At 50.3% G+C, this 18,298-nt stretch overlaps 1 protein-coding gene and 1 long non-coding RNA gene across 2 annotated transcripts; both read left to right on the forward strand.

Annotated features, from left to right (window-relative positions):
- The first annotated feature begins 5,100 nt into the window (after positions 1-5,100).
- LOC120866224 lies at positions 5,101-10,348 on the forward strand. Its single transcript, XR_005721614.1, has 2 exons — positions 5,101-5,718; positions 7,739-10,348. It is a non-coding gene; the product is annotated as an uncharacterized LOC120866224 (long non-coding RNA).
- Positions 10,349-11,200: 852 nt separating this feature from the next.
- TLCD2 (TLC domain containing 2) lies at positions 11,201-16,609 on the forward strand. Its single transcript, XM_040243793.1, has 4 exons — positions 11,201-11,761; positions 11,987-12,069; positions 12,286-12,368; positions 12,948-16,609. The coding sequence occupies exons 1-4, from the start codon at positions 11,586-11,588 to the stop codon at positions 13,398-13,400; spliced, it is 795 nt and encodes a 264-aa protein (XP_040099727.1). The 5' UTR covers positions 11,201-11,585; the 3' UTR covers positions 13,401-16,609.
- The last annotated feature ends 1,689 nt before the right edge of the window (positions 16,610-18,298 follow it).

Genomic DNA, 18,298 nt, shown 5'->3' on the forward strand with positions numbered 1-18,298 from the left:
TCCACCGTGACGGGTCAGCTGACGCTGCTCACGTGATCGCCCGGTACGGAAACAACCGCACGTGGCTCGACTGAACCCGGGAACCCCGCCTCTTCTAGGCCGCGCCACCGCCTGCCGGCCTTTCCTTCCCCGCACCCTGCTAGGCCTGGTGGCAGCTTCGCTTCCTCCCGGGCTGAATCGGGCAGGTTGGGGGGGGGCTATGAGCGGCCCACGAGACTTCCCTTTCCCTCCTTACTTCCTCCTTCAAGCGCTGGGACGCGGACCTATGGAGGGTTTCCCTTAGACAGGGCAGCCTCAGGTGATCACCCCCGCCGCCGCCGCCACAACCACCTCGCTCTGGTTTTACCGATAAGAAACCTGAAGCAGAGCTGGGACTTTTCACATTAAGTCCCTTCACCGCCTCCAAGCTGCCTTCCAAAAGAAAGAGCTTTTAATTTTCCAAAGTTTCAGCAGTAACATTCGATTTGGCCCTGGCAACACTCAAGTGATTTAGGAAGGGCGGTTATTATTGCTCATATTTTACAGGTAAAAAACCAAGAACCTCCGAAGAGGCTTGTCCAAGTGGCAGCATGGAAACTCATCAAAACTGGGGCACAGATCTGCTCTGGAGTCCTCCCCACTGACAGCTCTTTTAAGGCCTTTTTTTTTTTTAATAATAAAAATTCTGGGCAGTCTTGGGGAGAGAAGTTGACCAGCCTGAAAAGCCAGGATGGAAATGTTCCCCCAAGACTTCCTGTTGAAGATCTGCCTCTGCTGTATGACAGAGCCTGCCTGCTGTTGTCAGAGCTTTGCAGATGCCACGGTGGCTGGGGGGAAGGTGCAACACGGCAGGGGGCAGAAACCAGCAAGCCGGCGCCAGAACTACAGGACTCCTTCAAGAGGAGTCTGAAGGACTCGGTTCTGACTCATTTGTGGGATTGACAGGCCATTGTCTTCAGCGAGACACCAGTATCTTTTTCCAGTCCCACTCCTAGAAGGAGAGTTTGTCTCATGTAGGAGTCTGGTGTGGAGGTGTGGGAGCTCTGTAAAGGCACTTAAGAAAAAAAATAAAGTCCTAATTAGAGAGGAACAGGAATGGCTCAGCCATAATTTGATTTCATCTGTATCCTTCTTGAAAAAGGCAGCTAGAACCGTTGATGTGGTTGATCACATGACCTTGAGTGATAATAACAGCCACCACTTACAGAGCACTGATCAGGAGCCAGGCATCTTGCTAAGCAGTTTGCATACTTTAAATTCTCACCACAACCCTTTTTAAGAGGATAGTTTTAGATCCGTTTTAGGATGAGGAAGCTGACTAATTTGCTTAGGTCCCATAGCTAGGAAGTGGTAGAACCAGGATTCAAATCTAGGCCTGGCTCATTCTAAAACCAATGTTCTTTGTACTCCTTGGCCAAGTACCATTTTGTTTTTAATTTAAAAAAAAAAAAAATTTGGCCATGCCCTGTGGCATGTGGGAATCTCAGTTCCCCAACCAGGGATGGAACCTGTGCTCCCTGCAGTAGAAGGAGAGAGTTAACCACTAGATCTCCAGAGAAATCCCTTGTTTTGTTTTTTTTTAATTTTATTGGAGTATAGTTGACTTGCAGTGTTGTGTTAGTTTCAAGTGTACAGCAAAGTGATTCAGTTGTACATATACGTATATTTATTCTTTTTCAGATACTTTTCATATAAGTTATTACAGAATACTGAGTAGAGTTCCATGTGCTGTATGGTAGGTCTCTGTTGATTATCTGTTTTATATATAGTAGTGTGTGTGTGTTAATCCCAAGCTCCTAATTTGTCCCTCCCCTACTGTTTTCCCTTTGGTAACCATCGTGCCGTATTGTTTTTTTCACCTGGGAAATTATGTGTTCTTAACAATCTTGTATCCCTAACATTGGTCTAAGTACCTAAGACCAGAGGAGGGTCTGGAGGTAGTGCCTGCTTCTTGTGTGCTGCGTGCTAAGTTGCTTCAGTTGTGTCCAGCTCTTGGTTACCCCATGGACTGTAGCCCTCCAGGCTCCTCTGTCCACGAGATTCTGCAGGCAAGAATACTGGACTGAGTAGCCACTCCCTTTTCCAGGGATCTTCCTAACCCAGGGATCGAACCCACGTCTCTTATGACTCCTGCATTGGCAGGCGGGTTCTTTACCACTAATGCACCTGAGCCTGCTTCTTAGTACCAACAAAATTTTGCAGTCTTCTTTGCTCTGGTTTCAGTTTACCTAGACTAAGGAGGCATTCCTTTTTCTTTCTGCAAGTTTGTGTGTGCTCTGCCCTCTAGTGGTTTTAGCTTGTAATGCACCAATGACCTTGAGTGTAACTAACCTTATCTCTTAAGAGTTCTTTCCATCCCTTATATTGAGATGTCTTTGCAATACTGGGCACTGGTGTTCTAAATTCTGGGGTAATGACACCTTCCCCAATTTAAACCCTAAGACCGTGGTTTTTCAAACGTTATGATGTACTTCGGATTGAGACCTCTGGAATCTGAATTTTTAACAAGCACTAAATATTTCTGATGCAGGCAATCTGCAGGCTACATTTTGAAGTACAGTGTCCTGTAATAACTCTGTTTCCAAATGCTGCCTGAATCTCAGCCCAAGCACCCTTGGGCTTCGGGGGATCTGGCACCAAGTCAGCGACTCTCCTTCACCGGACCCCATATTGAGTTTCTCGGAGGTCATGGCTTGAATGGTCAGGGAGGAAGCCTGCAGAGGTCCCAACAGTCAGCCTGTGCTGATGGAGCTTAGCTCTTGCCAATGTGGCAAGGAGGAAAGTGAAGGAAGCTAATGTTTAGTGCGCCAACTGAGACAGGTATTGTGCTAGGTGTTTTCAAACATATTCTTTTTTAAAACCCTACAATAAGCCATGACTTTATTATTCATTCAGTTTTGTAGATGAGGAAATTGAGGCTCAGAGATGTAAGGTATCTTCATCAAGCTTACAGGTGGTAAGAGTTAGAATTTGAATCCAAGTTTGTCTAACTCAATGGTTCTAAATGGAAGGCGATTTTGGCCCCCAGGGGACATCTGGTCATGTCTGGAGATGATTTTGATTGTCATAAGTTGGAGGGTGGTGGGGGTGTGTGTGAGCTGAGGATGCCAGTAAACAAGCTACTGTGTACAGGACAGCTCCCACAAGAAATTATCCAGCCCAAAATGTCAATAGTGCTGTGATCAAAAACCCTGGACTCAAAGACTGTTGCTTTTGTCCTACACAGTGGCAGGATGGGGATATGGTAAGTTAGAACAAAACAGGAAAGGGCCTATTCCAAGGGTCTTGGGTGAGAAGAAGGGAACAGGACTTTTGTGCTAAGCATAATGGTAAACGGGGGCAGCTGGTGAGATTTCTCTTTCTTCCAAGCTTGGCCAAGACCCTGCTCAATTTCTCCCAACCTTGCCAAGTCAGTCCTGGGACGTCACACTAAGCTTGTCCTGGAGTGACCCCGACTCCCAGCTCAGGGCTGGGCAAAATATTTACCTGGGTCTTCCAACACAGGACTTCCTAGCCAAAGCCCCTGGTTCTTGGGGCCTTTGTGCTCCACCTGCGGCCCCTGGAAAGTTCCACATTAGCACCTTTGGCGGGGCGGGGGGACAGGGAGGTGAAAATATAAAAAATGGAGCAATGTAAAAAATGTATATGGAGTAATGGGCAAAGCCAGGAGGATCTCCTTAGCAGGACCCTGTCTGGGGAGGAACCTGAGAGGGAGTAGTGGGGAGCTGGCCTGGGAAGCAGGCTCCTTTCCACAGCCATTTTCTCTCCTTCAGGTTTGGTCTGTAGATTCACGGGACCTTCCCCAGTATCCATTCCTAGAGCACCCACACACCCAGGCAGCCACCATTCTGGGCTTCCCCAATACTGGCCTCCCGACTAGACCAGGGGAGGGCGAGTCTGAGCTGACTGTGCCGACAGGAAATACCTCTCGTTCCAAGCTCAGAGCCTCTGAAGACCTAACCAGCAGACAGGGGGCGGGAGAGGAGGGAGAGAAGAGGGAGGAAGAAGGGGAGCGTGGGGGAGGGAGGAGAAGGGGTAGGGTGGGGGAGGGAGGCAGTCTTGGAGTGAGAGATGAGAGGAAAGAACGTACAAGCGGGTCCCCCATATTTGGGGTTTCATCTTCCTTTCCTCATCACCCATGGTGGGGGCGGCGAGGGCGGAGAAGAAGGGGATAGAGGAGGGCAGAACTGGAGGAGGATGTGGTAACAGCTGATTCGTCCCCTGAGGTCACACTTTCCAACAATCAGCTGTTACCGGGGTGGAAGGCAGGAAGTTTCCTTAAAGGCACAATGTTCTGAACACAGGTTCGGCGTTCTGGAGCTCGTAGGAGCCATAGCACTCCCTTGATGGAGCCCGTCTTTCACGCAGAAGGAACTACCTCACACTCTAGGCTGTTACCTTCACCCTCAATTGGGAGCTTATGGAAACATCATGGACCCCTCTCCACACGTCCCTTTTTAATGGTGGTGGAGAGATGGGAGTGATTGAGATGGGGTGGACCTTTAACGAAACGGTTCTGCAGCTTTTGCCAAGTCATTGGGTTCTTTTCCGATTATTATTAAATTTTTTTGGCCCATGTCCCCGCCCCTCTATGTTCTGATTGGCCTCTGAGGAAGGAACAGCCTCCTCACTGGTCTCCACCTCTGAAATCTCTTCCCTAAGTAGGCCTGAGTCAGGGAAAAGCTTCTGGGGGGCGGGACAGAATGGGGGTATCGTGCTGAGGACGGGGTTGCTGGCCAGTTGCACGTTGGCCCGGCCCGTCCCCTAGTTTCTGACCACAAGTCTTCCTTCTACCGTCAGGTGAAGACTGTGCTATAAATCTTTCGTTGGGAAGCTGCTGCTTGACAGGCTTTGTCTCTCTGTGACTGTGGCAAGACATCTTCTACCAGAAGTTTCCTCTGATTAGGAAGGCCCTCCAGGAGGAGGAGTGGATTAGACCTCTCCAAGAGAAAGCTGAGGCCAGCCGAGGTAGGCAGTCCTCACTCCTCCAAAAGCTCCCAGGAGTCCTCATTTCAAAGGAAGAGTCTGTGTGCCCTGGGGCTGATTTCCACCTTCAGTTCTCACTCCTGCAGCCTCTTCTGCTCTTCCTGAGAGAAACATCGCCTCCTGCAAGAGGTCAGTGAATCCGTTTGGGGGCTGTCTAAAAGAACCACTCACAGCTCCGAGAAGGAGGGGCTGTAGCCCTTTAAGGAGTTCGCCGGGATAGATTCAGAGATGAGTTTAAAAATGCCAACTCACAGAGCGCGCTGGATTCTGGGAACGAGGTGTCAGACCGAGAACTACATTGACCAGTATGCACCGCAAACACACACGCCTCGACTTCCTTCTGCTCTTTAGGACTCGGGTTTGACGTACCGCCCCTCTAAGCAAGTAGCTTAGACGCAGGGCTAAGCCACACCTTTTTACCTATTGGCCAGCTCTCGAGTTGGTTGGCGTGGCTTAGCTCTACTCCACTCAGCAAAGGGGTGGCCTCCTTGCCAATCAGAGCTAAGACGGCCAGGGAGGCGGGACCAAGGCGAAGCGCTGGCGCCCCCGAGTGGGTGTAGTCACGCTGCCCAGCAGTGGGCGGTGATTGGCCCTGGGCGGTGCAATCGCAGTTTGTGCGTCACGACGCCGCCAGCTGATCGGAGACTGGAGCCGGTGTGTGCTGGGCGCTGGGAAGAGACAGCGCCGCCGGCCGTGGGGATCGGACGCACTGATTTGCTCCCCTATCCTCAGCACCCCCCCACCCAGCACCAGGTGGGTGTGAGCTGGGGTCCCGGCAGCGCAGGAGGGAACCGTGCTAACGGGGTAATGGGGGAAAGTAGGGTCCTGACGGCCACACCCTGCCCTTCCGGGGGAGGGGTGAGGGGGCGGCGGGGGTTGGGGCCTTCTGGGGGAGAGGGGCCTTGACTGGATGGAGTAGTGTGTCAGGAGGTCTAAAGAAGCAGTCTGGGACAGTAGTCGTGCGGAAAGGTTTTGTGGAGTAGCTGGGAGGAAGACGAGGGGCCAGAGGGCTGGGGGCGGCTAACCTCGGCGCCCTCTGGTCTGAGGATACGGGAGCCGGCCTCCCAGCTTGAGGATTTGGACAGGGCGGGTAACGGGGAGGTGCTTTGCCTGTGCCGGCAGTCACTGGGTCAGGGCCAGTTGAGCGCCCTGGCAGGGAAGGGGTCTCTGGGCGGGCCAGCCCCTCCTCTCGTTCCCTCCAGGGGATGTTATGTAAGGGGGGAGGGGAAAGGAGTAGGGGGCAGCGGTGCAGGGGCCTTATGCAACCCAAAGGTTAGGGTTTCACCGCGGGTTGGTGGGGGGAACAGGCAGAAGGAGAGCTTGGAAACTCTAACCTTCCCCCCTCCCCAGCCTAACTGGCCGTCTTGGGCCGAGAGAAGGTCACCTCTGCACCTCCCCCCAGCCTGTCCGGTTGTGGGGCCCCTAGCCCAGGCCTGGCCCTGACCGCCTGGGAAGCCGGCTGGCTGGGTGGGGCGCCTGGGTTAGTCATCACTGGGCTCCCTCTCTCCCCACCTCTCGGCCAACTCTTGGCCCCTCCCCGTGGCCTCTGGCTAGGCTATTGCCCCCACCTCCCTCCGGCCCTAGTTCCAGCCTCCAACTCATTTGGCCTGTCATCCTGGCTGTCAGACTGAGCTAGGAGCTGTCAGGGTGCCAGAGGGTTGATGGAGCAGCTGGTCAAAGGGTCAGTGCCCTGGGCCCACCCCTCCCTGCAGCCAAGGGCACCTGCTTGGCACAGACTCTCAGCAGCAGCTGAGTCCTATGGGCTGAACAGAGCCTGCTCAGACAGATAGGAGTGGGAAGGAGTTGAACTGGTCACCTGGGAGAAGGAAGATGCCACAAAGTTCATGCCTCCCAAGAGGGTTTTGTAATTTGAAAACCTCCCACCCTAATCTCTCTTTACCCTCTGAGTATAGATATCTAAAGGCAAGACCGCCTTGGTCCCTCACACTGGCATGGACCATGCCCTTCGACAGAGTGTCAGCACAGACCCACCCTCCCAAGCTCGCAGCCTTCAAGCCTGCCACGCCCCCAGCCCCCTCCCTGGGCCATGCTGCAGGGCCCGGCTTTTCCTGCTGATTCATGCGTTGGAACTGTGGGGGCGGGGCTTGGAACTTGGAACAAAGTTCAGACATGGAGGGGCCGGCAGACAGCCTGGAATTCATACCAGATGTACCCGGAATGTGCAAGCGGAATGCCTGGCATTTAAGAGTCCTGGGGAAGCTGCCCAACCACCCTGCCCTACCTCCCTTTCCTCCAGCCTCTGGTCCCCTTTCCTCTCCTCATAGTCCCAGGAACCTCTGCTGACCTTCTTCGAAACCCTAAACCTCCTCCCTTCCTTACTCTTCCCCAGATGTAGGCCCCCCCACCAAAACTCTTCTTCCTGCTGAATTCCCTGAGACTGAGTCAGTTGCCCTGATCCCTCCCATTTCTGGACCTGAGGTACACCTTCTCACCTAATACCTGGGTAACTGGTGGAGAGTGTCCAGGCTCCCAGATCCTGCCCTCTCAGTGCTGAGGAGGCTGTAGGTAGCCAAGGCAACATGGGGTGAGAGCACATCTAGGTTTCTACAGCCTTCAGTTCTGGAAAGAGGAGCAAGGAAGTAGGTTCAGAGCTGCCTCTTGTCCCTTGCTGGAGGCCCAGGTCAGAGGCAAGAAGCCCTTCATTAGAAGGTTGAACATCCACTGGAGCTGGACTTTGATGGCCAGTGGGACAGTGTCCCTGTGACATGGCCTTGCTCACGTCTTTCCCATTTTTCTTTCCTTTCCCTTTTAGGAACCTGTGCCTCCCACATCCTCACCTGGCTGAGCCGCAGTAGTTCTTCAGTGGCAAGCTTTATGTCCTGACCCAGCTAAAGCTGCCAGTTGAAGAACTGTTGCCCTCTGCCCCTGGCTTCGAGGAGGAGGAGGAAGAGGAAGAAGAGGAGAAGGAGCTGCTTTCCCCCTCCTCTGGAAGGTGACAGAGCTGGGGCTGGGAAGTTCTAAACAGCGAGAGTGATGATACCTTTTGGGGAAGGGAACCCTATTCAGTTGGAGAACCTTGCCCCAGATTGACCCAGCAAGAGAGAAAGTTTCAGATCAGAGACCCAGGCTGAACTGAGGAATAGAGGGCTCTGAGTACCCAAGCTTAGTTGGTCTTTGACAGTGGGAAGAAGTGGAGCAAAAAAAATCCTGCCTTCTCCTTTATGCAAATGTCTTTCCTGATCCTCCTTCCTTCCTTGCCCCTCACTGCTTCCTACTGGCCTTTCCAAGTTCAAAAGTAAGTTTCTTCTTCAGGGAAAAGGTCATACTGAGTTGCCCATCTGAGTAGTCATCTCCCTGCTCTTACCTGTTCCCTGTATTTCCTTAGTCTGGCCCAGACTCTAAATTCAGGGATACTTCCACGTGGGACTCTTAGGCCCCCTCTCTCGGTTTCTCCACCTGTGAAATGGGGAATCACAGAATTGAGCGTACATGAAGGAATCAGAAGCCCACTTTTGTGGACTCAGAGCCTGGGCTGTCCTCTGCTGTGGGTGGGAACAGAACAGCTTTTCACATAAGCTATTGCCCTTTCCCCTGACCAGAACCCCAGGAGCTGGAGCTGGAGGTTGAGGGGAGGGACTAGGGTTAGACCAATGCCAGGAGCTACTGGGAACTCAGTCTTGGCATTGACTTTCCACCAAGCAAAGGTGGCTCAGGCTTCCCCTGCCTCCCAGAGCAGGACCACAGCCCTGATGGGGTTCCAGCTGCCACTGCTGACTTCCCCTACTTTTCAAGGATCGGGTGTGAGATTCAGCTCAGGCCCATGCAGGCAGGAAATTATCCTCTCCAGCAACCAGAAGAGATGGGCTATGAGATGTGACCACTTTAGGGGCATCAGGCAGAATAAAGCTGCCATCCCCCATCTCCTGATCTAATGCCACCTTGGGGCTCATGTTCTGGTGTGGTTCAGCCTTGGCCCAGTCTCCCTGCCTGAAGGTAATCAAGTTCAGGGGTTCCTGGACGCTGTTTGTTCTGTTTGGGAGCAGGAGTTGAGCAGGTAGCTGGGTCCTGTTCTCCACTTTTGAGGAACAGATTTAGGAGAGAGTAGCTCATTGAACCCACCCTTCTGCAGCCTAAGCTGGATGTGAGTGGACTGCAACAGAGGAGGGTGGGTAGACTTGAGTCCACTCACAGGCTGCAACAAAGGTTGCTCTGTCCCTGGACATTGCTTCCGTCCTTTCTTCCCCTCCTCGCTTCACGGGCCACAGTGTCTTCATCCAGCCTTGGGTACATGGCTCTGCCATCCTCACCCCTCATGGAGCAGAAATGAGGAAGAACAGCCTGGAAAGACAGAGGCAGACAGAAGACCAGTGAAAGACCAGGCCTGGAGAGCACAGGGCCCTGTCTGGACATCCTGCAGAGGGGGCCCGTAGAGGCCAGGAGCACCCCCAGGAGGAGGGAGGACAAGCCACCCTCCATCGAGGACAAGCTTCCAGCCGTCTACTTCATTCTCCATTGCTCTCCAGTCTTTCTGCCTCCACATAAGAGATGTGGGACCATGTTGAAGTGTCCTTGACTTCATCCTCCCGCTTCCACCTCTCCTCACCATGTAATTTGTCTTTAAGCACCCTTGAGGAGCAAGAGCCAGCTGTGAAAGGACATATGCAGAAAATTCATAAAAGAAATTCCGATAGATAAAACCATGGAAAAAGTTGTGCTTCGTTAGTAATTAAAGAAAGGCAGCTATAGCTGGAAGCATTTTTTCCTGTAGCAAACAATAAGAGAAAAAATAAGACCCAGTTATTGACAAAGAAGTCCTAAAATGACACTCTCGTACATTGCACATGGATATACAAGTGGGTAGTCTTACTGATGTCAGTTGGGTAATGTGTGCTGAACGTCCTAAAAGTATCATGGCCTTTGATCTAGTAATTCTACATTTGGGAATGTATCCTAAGAATATAATTAAAGATTAGTTATAAGATGTTCATCCCAGCAATGCAGTAGGAAAAATTGAGAACCAACTGTCCGGTTGGGAATTCATTTCTTTTTCAGCTGTAATGAAAATTTGCAAGAAGGGGTTGCTTGAGTAAATTATTATGTATCCACCCAGATGGTGGAACATGGCTCAGCCATTAAAAGTCATGTAGGAGAGCATTTGACTGGAAAGAAAAATGCTCTCTGAATATTAAAAAGGTTATAAAATGATATGTATTATGTGATCTCAATTTTGCTTTTTTAAATATGGGCGTATACTTACAAGACAGTTTTAAAAAGACTGCAGACATACTCCAAATTGTTAATAATAGTGGTTATCTTTGGATGATGGAATAAAGTTGTAATTTTTCATTTGGTTTTCTGTAGTTGCTAAATTTTCTACATTAATCATGTATGGCTTTCATATAATAAATAAGATTTAAAAGAATCTGTAATTTTTAAAACTTCTGGAGAGGTGGGTGTGGAAGAATGAAGGGTTCCCCCCAGCCCCATTCATATAATGGGCTTTTGGTGGAGGAGGGGAGTTGTGAGAACATTTGTGGGAGCACCTATTGCTTTATGAATTTTATTCTTTGGGAGTAGCTGGAATCCACTCCTTGTACAGGGAACAGCTGTTGCTCTGACTTGGTGGCAGCCACCTAAAGAGGTGTAGAGTGGATGGAGTGAAATGGAAAACAGGAAGAACCTGTCACTCTTCAGAAGAGGAAAAGTTCCCCGCCCCCAAAGCTGAAAGCTTCTTTATAATCCTGACAGTCCAGCTTCTGAACGCAAGATGTGGCTTTTTCCCTTTGAGTCTTCCCCAATCTTGAGATGACCCTGTGTCACCTCTCCTTGCCTCCTCAAATTGGCACAGATACTCACTCCTCCCCTAATGGGTACCAAGCCCTGGCGGGAGGGGGCGGGGGGTGCTTTTCAAGATTGGGACTGATAATCAAGGTCCTCTGTAGCGGAGGGGCCCTGGTGTTTACATGGGGTTGCTGAAATGTGTTCAAGGTCTGGAAACCTCGGGAAGGAAGGTGGCTGGAAGGAAGTGAGGTGCCCCCGTGTCCGCCCTCCGCCCCGCCCCGCTCCACAACTGAGACTGGGGTGGGGCGCGGGGCAGAGCGATGGCGAGGTTTATGCCCGTAGGACTGGGTTTGCCCTGGCCTCTAACTTCAGGGCTGCGTGGGTAGAGTGGGAAGGAGGGACAGCAGGTGAGAGGTGAGAGGAGGTGAAGGAGGTGAAGGTTCATATGGCTGGGCCTCTGAGAGTATCAGGTGAGATTAACAAGCCATTTCCGGATTTGCGGGGAAGTGGGGACACAAGAGGGCTTGGGAAGACCCCTGTCGACATCCAGAAAGCCTCCCTAAGCTCCGTTTACGGGTCTGATCCCGGGAAGCCCCCTACCCTCCATCCCCCTCGAAGGCGGCAAGTGGTCGGTTGCTGTGGCTCAAGGGGCGGTGGCCCCACGGCTTCTCCAATCACCGCCCAGCCAGGGGTTGGGGGCGTGGACGAGACCTGGAAAAGTTAAAGCCGATTCCGAAGGCGGAGCGGGCGGGGGAACCTAAGGACCCCGCCTTGCCGGGAAGCCTGCTCGCAGTCTCCGCAGCGGGGTGTTGGATGCGTCGGGGCTGAGAGCCCGGGAGCCCCAGGGACAGATCCGCATCTAGCCCGCCCGCCAGGCCATGGCGCCCTCTGGGCTCCTCGTCACCGGCGCCTCCTTCGCCGCCTTCCGGGGGCTGCACTGGGGGCTGCAGCTGCTGCCCACGCCGGGATCTGCCGCCCAGAACCGTTGGAAGTGGCGGAACATTTGTGTCTCCCTGGTGCACAGCCTGCTTACGGGGGCTGGGGCGCTGCTCGGGTGCGGGGCTTAAGAGGTTTCGGAGGCACAGTGGCGAGGGCGAGGGAGGGGGGCGGTTGGCTGGGATTAAAAGACCCGGGGACATCTTCAGAATCCATGCGAGATCTCGAAGTGTCTGAGGCTGGGGTGGGTTTGTGGATGAGTGGGTGGTGTCGATCCGTCCACAGCCGGGGAATGGATCCGTGTCCACACAGACGCTGACCATGGCTCTCTCGTCTCCTTCAGGCTGTCGCTGTACCCTCAGATGGCCGCCGACCCGATTCATGGCCACCCTCCCTGGGCTCTGCTGCTGGTGGCTGTCTCTGTGGGTAAGTCTTCAGGGAAAGCTGGACCAGTTTGGGGCAGGGGACAAACTTCCAGAAGTCATTCCAGGTCTCCTTCCCTCTTCCATTTCTTAATGGAGTGAAATGTTTCTGGCAGCTTTACTGAGAGGAAACTAAAGAGCAGGGAAAGGTGGAGATTATTCTCCAGACTGGACACTGGCTTGGAGGAAGCCTAACACCAGCCTCCCTCCTTGCCCACAGGTTATTTCCTGGCAGATGGAACTGACTTGCTGTGGAACCAGACCTTGGGCCAGGCCTGGGATCTTCTTTGTCACCATGCGGTGGTGAGACTTGGCAAGTGGCGAGACAGGGAAGGAGGCGTGCCCAGCGGGGGGAGGGGGCGGGGGGGGGGGTTCCTAGTCTCTCATCAGCCTTCTGTCCTGTGACTTCCCCCAGAGTTTCCGACCCCTGCTGGCACTTGATCTTCCCAACCTTGGGCTGAATTGGGGGGGAGGGGATTACTGCTGGCCACAGCTGGAGTCAGCACTGCCCAAGGAGACTGGATTCCCACAGGTGTCCAGTCTATCACAGAAACATTGACTATGGAGCTTAATAAGAAGGGGGAGTCCTAGTACTGGGAGTGGGGATGCGGTGTGAAAGCACAGGAATGCAAATGGTGGGGGGCAGACATCCCGGGGCCAAAGCTGCTCCAATTCAGTTCTATGGAAGGGTTGTTTCAAGGCCATTCAGGCTCCTAACATAAGGGAAAACATAAGGTTGGCTTTGTTGGGGGCTGTGTGGGAAGTGCCACAAACTGCTTGGGAACCCTTCTTGAGGACTGGGATGTTGGGACCTGATCATGTTGGGACCTCATGGGTGGTAGGTCATGGAAGGTCCTCTGACCTCTGACCTCGGCTCCCCAGGTCGTGAGCTGCCTCAGCACCGCCGTTCTCTCCGGCCACTACGTGGGCTTCTCTGTGGTGTCTCTGCTCCTGGAGCTCAACTCCACCTGCCTGCACCTACGCCAGCTGCTGCTGCTCTCTCGCCAGGCTCCATCCCTGGCCTTCAGCGTGACCAGCTGGGCCACCCTGGCCACCTTGGCCCTCTTCCGCCTGGTGCCGCTCGGGTGGATGAGCCTGTGGCTGTTCCAGCAATGCCACCAGATCCCTCTTGCTCTGGTCATCCTTGGTGGAACTGGACTGGCCGTTGTGGGTGTCATGAGCATCAATTTGGGCATCCACATTTTGGTCAGTGATGTTTTGCGATCTCGGCCCTGCCCACGCACCCTTGGAAACAAGAAAACCAGGGGCACTAGGACAGATTGTGATGGTGAGTCCATCACCAGGGACGATTCCACTCTCAGGCTGAGAGACTGAGCCTCAGGCTCCTCCTCTGCCAGGCCTGGGGGAGGGAAGACCAAGACCAGGAGATGCTGGTTTTCAATGCACTATCCCCCAGGGACAAGGCCTGGACTTGGTTTTTAGTATCTCAGTTCCTCTTCCAGCTAACTCCTGCATTCCTAGGATCTGAGGAGAAATGCTAATATTCATGGATGGGTGGGAAACTGGGCTACTGTTCACTGAATCCCGTCATCAGATTACTGCCCTTTTCAGCAAACTAATTCCAGAGGTACAGCCTGTGCTACCAATAAAGGGTAGTGGAAGGCATGAAGCTGGAAGAAACTGCCAATGGGAACAGAGACTCTGCTTTAGCACAGGAACAGATGAGTAAAGTGGAAGTCCTTCTAGGATCAGAAAGAGATCTGGTCAGAAGTGGTGAAGATCAGAGAGAAGAGAGACCTCATCCATGACCAAATTATGGCAGAGGGAGGAGGGTTCAACAGGTGCTGTGTAACCAGTAGGGATGGACATAACAGTTGCTAAGAGACAAGAAACTGGTGATGTTTCTGGTTCTCAAAACCATATCATTCTGTTTGTATTTCAACCTAGTCCTACTGTGTCCAGCATCCTCCTTTTACCTTTTTTTAGTGTCTTTGGACCTTTTAAAAAAAATACAGATTCCTAGAGGAATTCTGAGATTCATTAGAGGAATGAACACCTGGCTAGGTCTGTCTTCTCCAAACTGTACTAAAGTCTAGAGCCATAGCAGGAACTCAACCACCCATTCCGGGTGCCTCATGTAGGGTCTTCCCAAGCTCGGGCCTTCATGGAAGAATGAGGTCAGAGGCAGAAGCAAATGAGGTGAGGCTTCCACTTGGATGCAGAAGCATTAAGGAATATCTGACTCTCTTCTGGGATTAATTTGAAAGCTCTCCTTTCTCCTCTGCTGCTTCTACTTCATTTTCTTTTCTTTTTTTTTTCCTATTGCACAAGACACCTCCCTTCTGCAGGCAGAACATCCAGGTTGTATGAAGTGTAAGCAGATGAAAGCTGCAATTCCACTAAACAATAGGAAAGAAATAGATAACCCTTAATTATCCACAGAAAAGATACAGGAGACAAAAGCAAGAGAAAGATAAAAGCAAAAAGCTGAGCTAGAGAGAGACAAAGGGAATGAAAGAAACAGACACATGCAGATGGAAAGACAGATAGGAAAAGATTTGTTGCATAGAAGAGGCAGAGATGTAGAGAGATAGAGGGCAAGACACAATCCTTGGCAGAAATTTCAAGAAATTCTGTTATAGATGCTGAGAAGAACCAAAATCATAGAATTGGTTAAATGGTCATAAAGAAAAAAAGCAAAATAGAACTAAAGGCTGATGGGAAGGGACCCCAATGGTGGAAGATACAGATGGTCTCGATGGTGAAATAAGGAGAGTGACAAGGAGGAACCACCAGATCCCAGGGAGACAGGTGGTAGTGGCTGATAGATTAGCAGAGTGAGAGGAAAGAAGTGGTAATAGAGACCAAGGGGGACTTCCCTGGTGGTCCAGTGGTTTAAAATTCTGCACTTCCAATGCAGGGGGCATGAGTTCGATCCCTGGTTGGGGAACAAAGATCCCAAATGCTGCATGGTGTGACCAAAAAAAGAGAGAGAGATGAAGATTAGTCAGGGAAGCTGAGAAGCAGAACAGAAGGTAGAGGAGGCAGTCAATGGAAAGATTCATTGACAGAAAAAGCATGCAATATGTTGAGTTGGAGACCAGCAGAAAGACAAAGCACAAACAGCTACAGTGCACAACACAGAGACAAGAACTGAGAGGCAGAGGCTGGTAGGATGATGAGAAATAAGAATAGGAAATGGGAAATGACACAGAAGAATAAGCAAAGGGACTGAAGAGAATCAGAAAAAAGGAAGTGGGGGCAGAATGACGAAATAAACATTCAAAGAAAAGAACTAGGAAAAAGAGGGAATGTATAGATAGAGAAAAAAACATAGAGAGGGGACAGAGACAGGGATTGTGAGATATCCTCATCAAAGAGTCATTAAAACCAAGGCACAAAGGGGAAAAATGACAAATAGAGACAAGGAGAAACTGCAACAGTTGGAAGTAAGCACAGGCAGAAAATAAGAGCAGAGGGTTTGAATGTAGTCAGACTAAAACCAGAGATGCAAAGGTGTAGAAATTGAGATAGAGATTTCTTCTTATTATTTTTTTGGTCGTGCCATTTGGCATGTGGGATCTCAGTTCCCTGACTAGGGATCAAACCTGTGCCCTCTGCACTGAGAGAGTGGAGTCTTAACCAGTGAACCACAAGGGAAGTCCCAAGACCTAATAAAGTAGTATCTTCAAAACTCAGTTGTTATTTTAACCAAATGCCTTAACGAAAACATTGTCTCGAGCTTTCAAAGAAAAATGTGACAAACAATGGGAGGAATCTGTTCCCAAACTATGTGTTGATGTCAATACTGAATCATTCCAATCCCTACACCTTTTCAGTTGCTGTCATGAATTCACAGTTCAAGTGAGTTCCCCTCTCGGGAAAACTTGGTAGTATCTATGAAGGGTGCCCAAGATGGAAAGAGGAAAAACCACCATAGAGGGAAATATGAGGTGAAAAATGGCTATTCCTATGGGTTAACTCTTAAAACACAGGAAGTGATTTAGATAATTGGGGGGGGGGGTGCAGGACGGAAGTGGACACCTGAAGAATTTGGGATCACACACAATTTTCCATCACGGTGACCCAGTGAAACTTCAGGAAGGCAGGACTGGACTGTGATTATAATTGAGTAAGTGGACATCTCATCAACTGGTGTTATATATATTGTGGACCAGATATAAATGATGTGAATCAAAGAGGCATAGTCAGTTGAGAGCCTAGAAAAGAGAAGCTAAAAAATGCAGAGGTTTGCAGATGCTAAATTTGTCACAATGAATTGGGTTGCCATGGTGGAGGTTGGCAGATGCTAAATTTGGTACAGTGAGTTGGGTTGCCATGGCGGTGCTCTAGCAGGCCTCACCATGGCCCAGTGAAGTGGTCTTCAAGATTGACTCCATACTTAGCTGGCAGGGGAGATAACATGATCCCAAAGATTGACTCCATGCCCACTGAGCTACTGGCTGATAAATTCTTTGTCCTTTGGCATAGAGGAGAGGATTTCCTGGATGGGAAGCACTGATATTTTATGGTTCCAGAACACTATCCTGATCAAAAATTAATAAACTGCTATGTAAATAAGATCATCAGTCTTTTGTGAATATGGTGACTTTGAGTCACTTTTCTTGGCTCCAGAGGTGTCCTGGTTTATAATGTGATGCTGGCTCATGGAAGCTTTGCTGTAAGAAGATCTCTTGGCACTAACTGTTTAAACTACAAAGTCCTAGAGCCTCTACTCTGAAAAAGCGAACCAAACGTCTTCAGTAGAACGGACTTAGAGCAAAAGAAAGGATTCAGACAATTTAGAGTGATTCTCAAATTCCAAAGGTTGAATCCAAAAGAGCCTTTTAAATTTATCCTGAGTTAACAAGAAAATTAAACGGAAATATCCATAACTGAGTTGACAAAGCCTTGTTATATGTAAAATCTGGATTTGTTTGGCTGAAGGTTAGGAGCCCTCACTCTGCAGGTGATTACACAAGGGAAGTTATTCTCTAAAGAGCTGCTCCTTCACTGAAGTGCAGTATTTGTTCAGAATCATTAACGAAAGTCACACCATCCTAGGCTGAACATGTGTCATAAGCCTCCCACATGAGGCACCTTTGATACCTTCTCCCATTTAACCCCACACAATAGAGACACATCCTATATACATAAATATATATATATATATTTAATTTTTGGCTGCACTGAGTCTGCGTTGCTGCTTGCAGGCTTCCTTTAGTCGCAGTGAGTGGAGGCTACTCTCTAGTGGTGGTGTCTGGGTTTCCCTTGTTGGGGAGCACATATTCTGGGCACGTGCGCTTCAGTATTTGTGACCTGTGGGCCCTAGAATTCAGGCTCCATAGTTGTGGCACATGGGCTTAGTTGCCCTGCAGCATGTGGGATCTTCTGGGACCAGGGATGGAACCCATGTCCCCTGAAATGGCAGGCAGATTCTTAACCATTGTGCCGCCAGGAAAGTCACCATCCTATTTTTCAGATGAGAAAACCAAGATAACTTACTCAAGATTACCTAGCCGGTTAGTGACAGGGCCCAGACTCAAGCCCATACATATGTTTGTTTTCTATTATAGCACCCCCCCGGCCCCCCGCCCCCCGCCCCCCCCAAATCTGCTATTTTTGCCTGCCTAGGTCCTCTCTCTCCCTTCTGATTGGGCATGTGACTCAGGGCTAGCCAATCAGAACACGGTATCCTTTTTCCTTGCGATGAGTCTGTGACGTGGGCAGAACTGTGAGCCTCCACACCTTGCCTTCTGCTAGAACTTTTGGCTGAGACGCACTATGTGCTAACATCGTTAATCCAGGTTGATATAAGATAACTTCATGAGCATGAAGCCAAGACAGAAAAAAAGGATTCAAAATACGGACAGAGATTTCTACCATCATTTAAATATCTGGATCAAGCTCTACCTGAAGCAAGAACTCCACCCCCGCCCCCCACCCCCGGACCATTCGGTTACACAACTCTAAAAACTCCCAGATTTGCTTTAGTGAGTATGAACAAATTTTTGTTTCACTTGTAACAGTGAGTCTTTATTAATATGTTACCTTCAAGATTATCTTACCATTTAATTTCTTAATCCTTTTTTATTTGTATTTTCTTTATTTATTTTTGGCCATGCCTTTTGGCTTGTGGGATCTTAGTTCCCCAACCAGGGATCTAACCCAGGTCCTGGCAGTGAAAGCACCAAGTTCTAACCACTGATCTGCCAGGGAATTCCCTTGCAAAAAATTAAAGCCTAGACAAGTTAAGTGAGGGGACTTCCCTG

Source organism: Oryx dammah, unplaced genomic scaffold (genome assembly GCF_014754425.2).
Source record: "Oryx dammah isolate SB20612 unplaced genomic scaffold, SCBI_Odam_1.1 HiC_scaffold_8, whole genome shotgun sequence".
NCBI lineage: Eukaryota > Metazoa > Chordata > Mammalia > Artiodactyla > Bovidae > Oryx > Oryx dammah.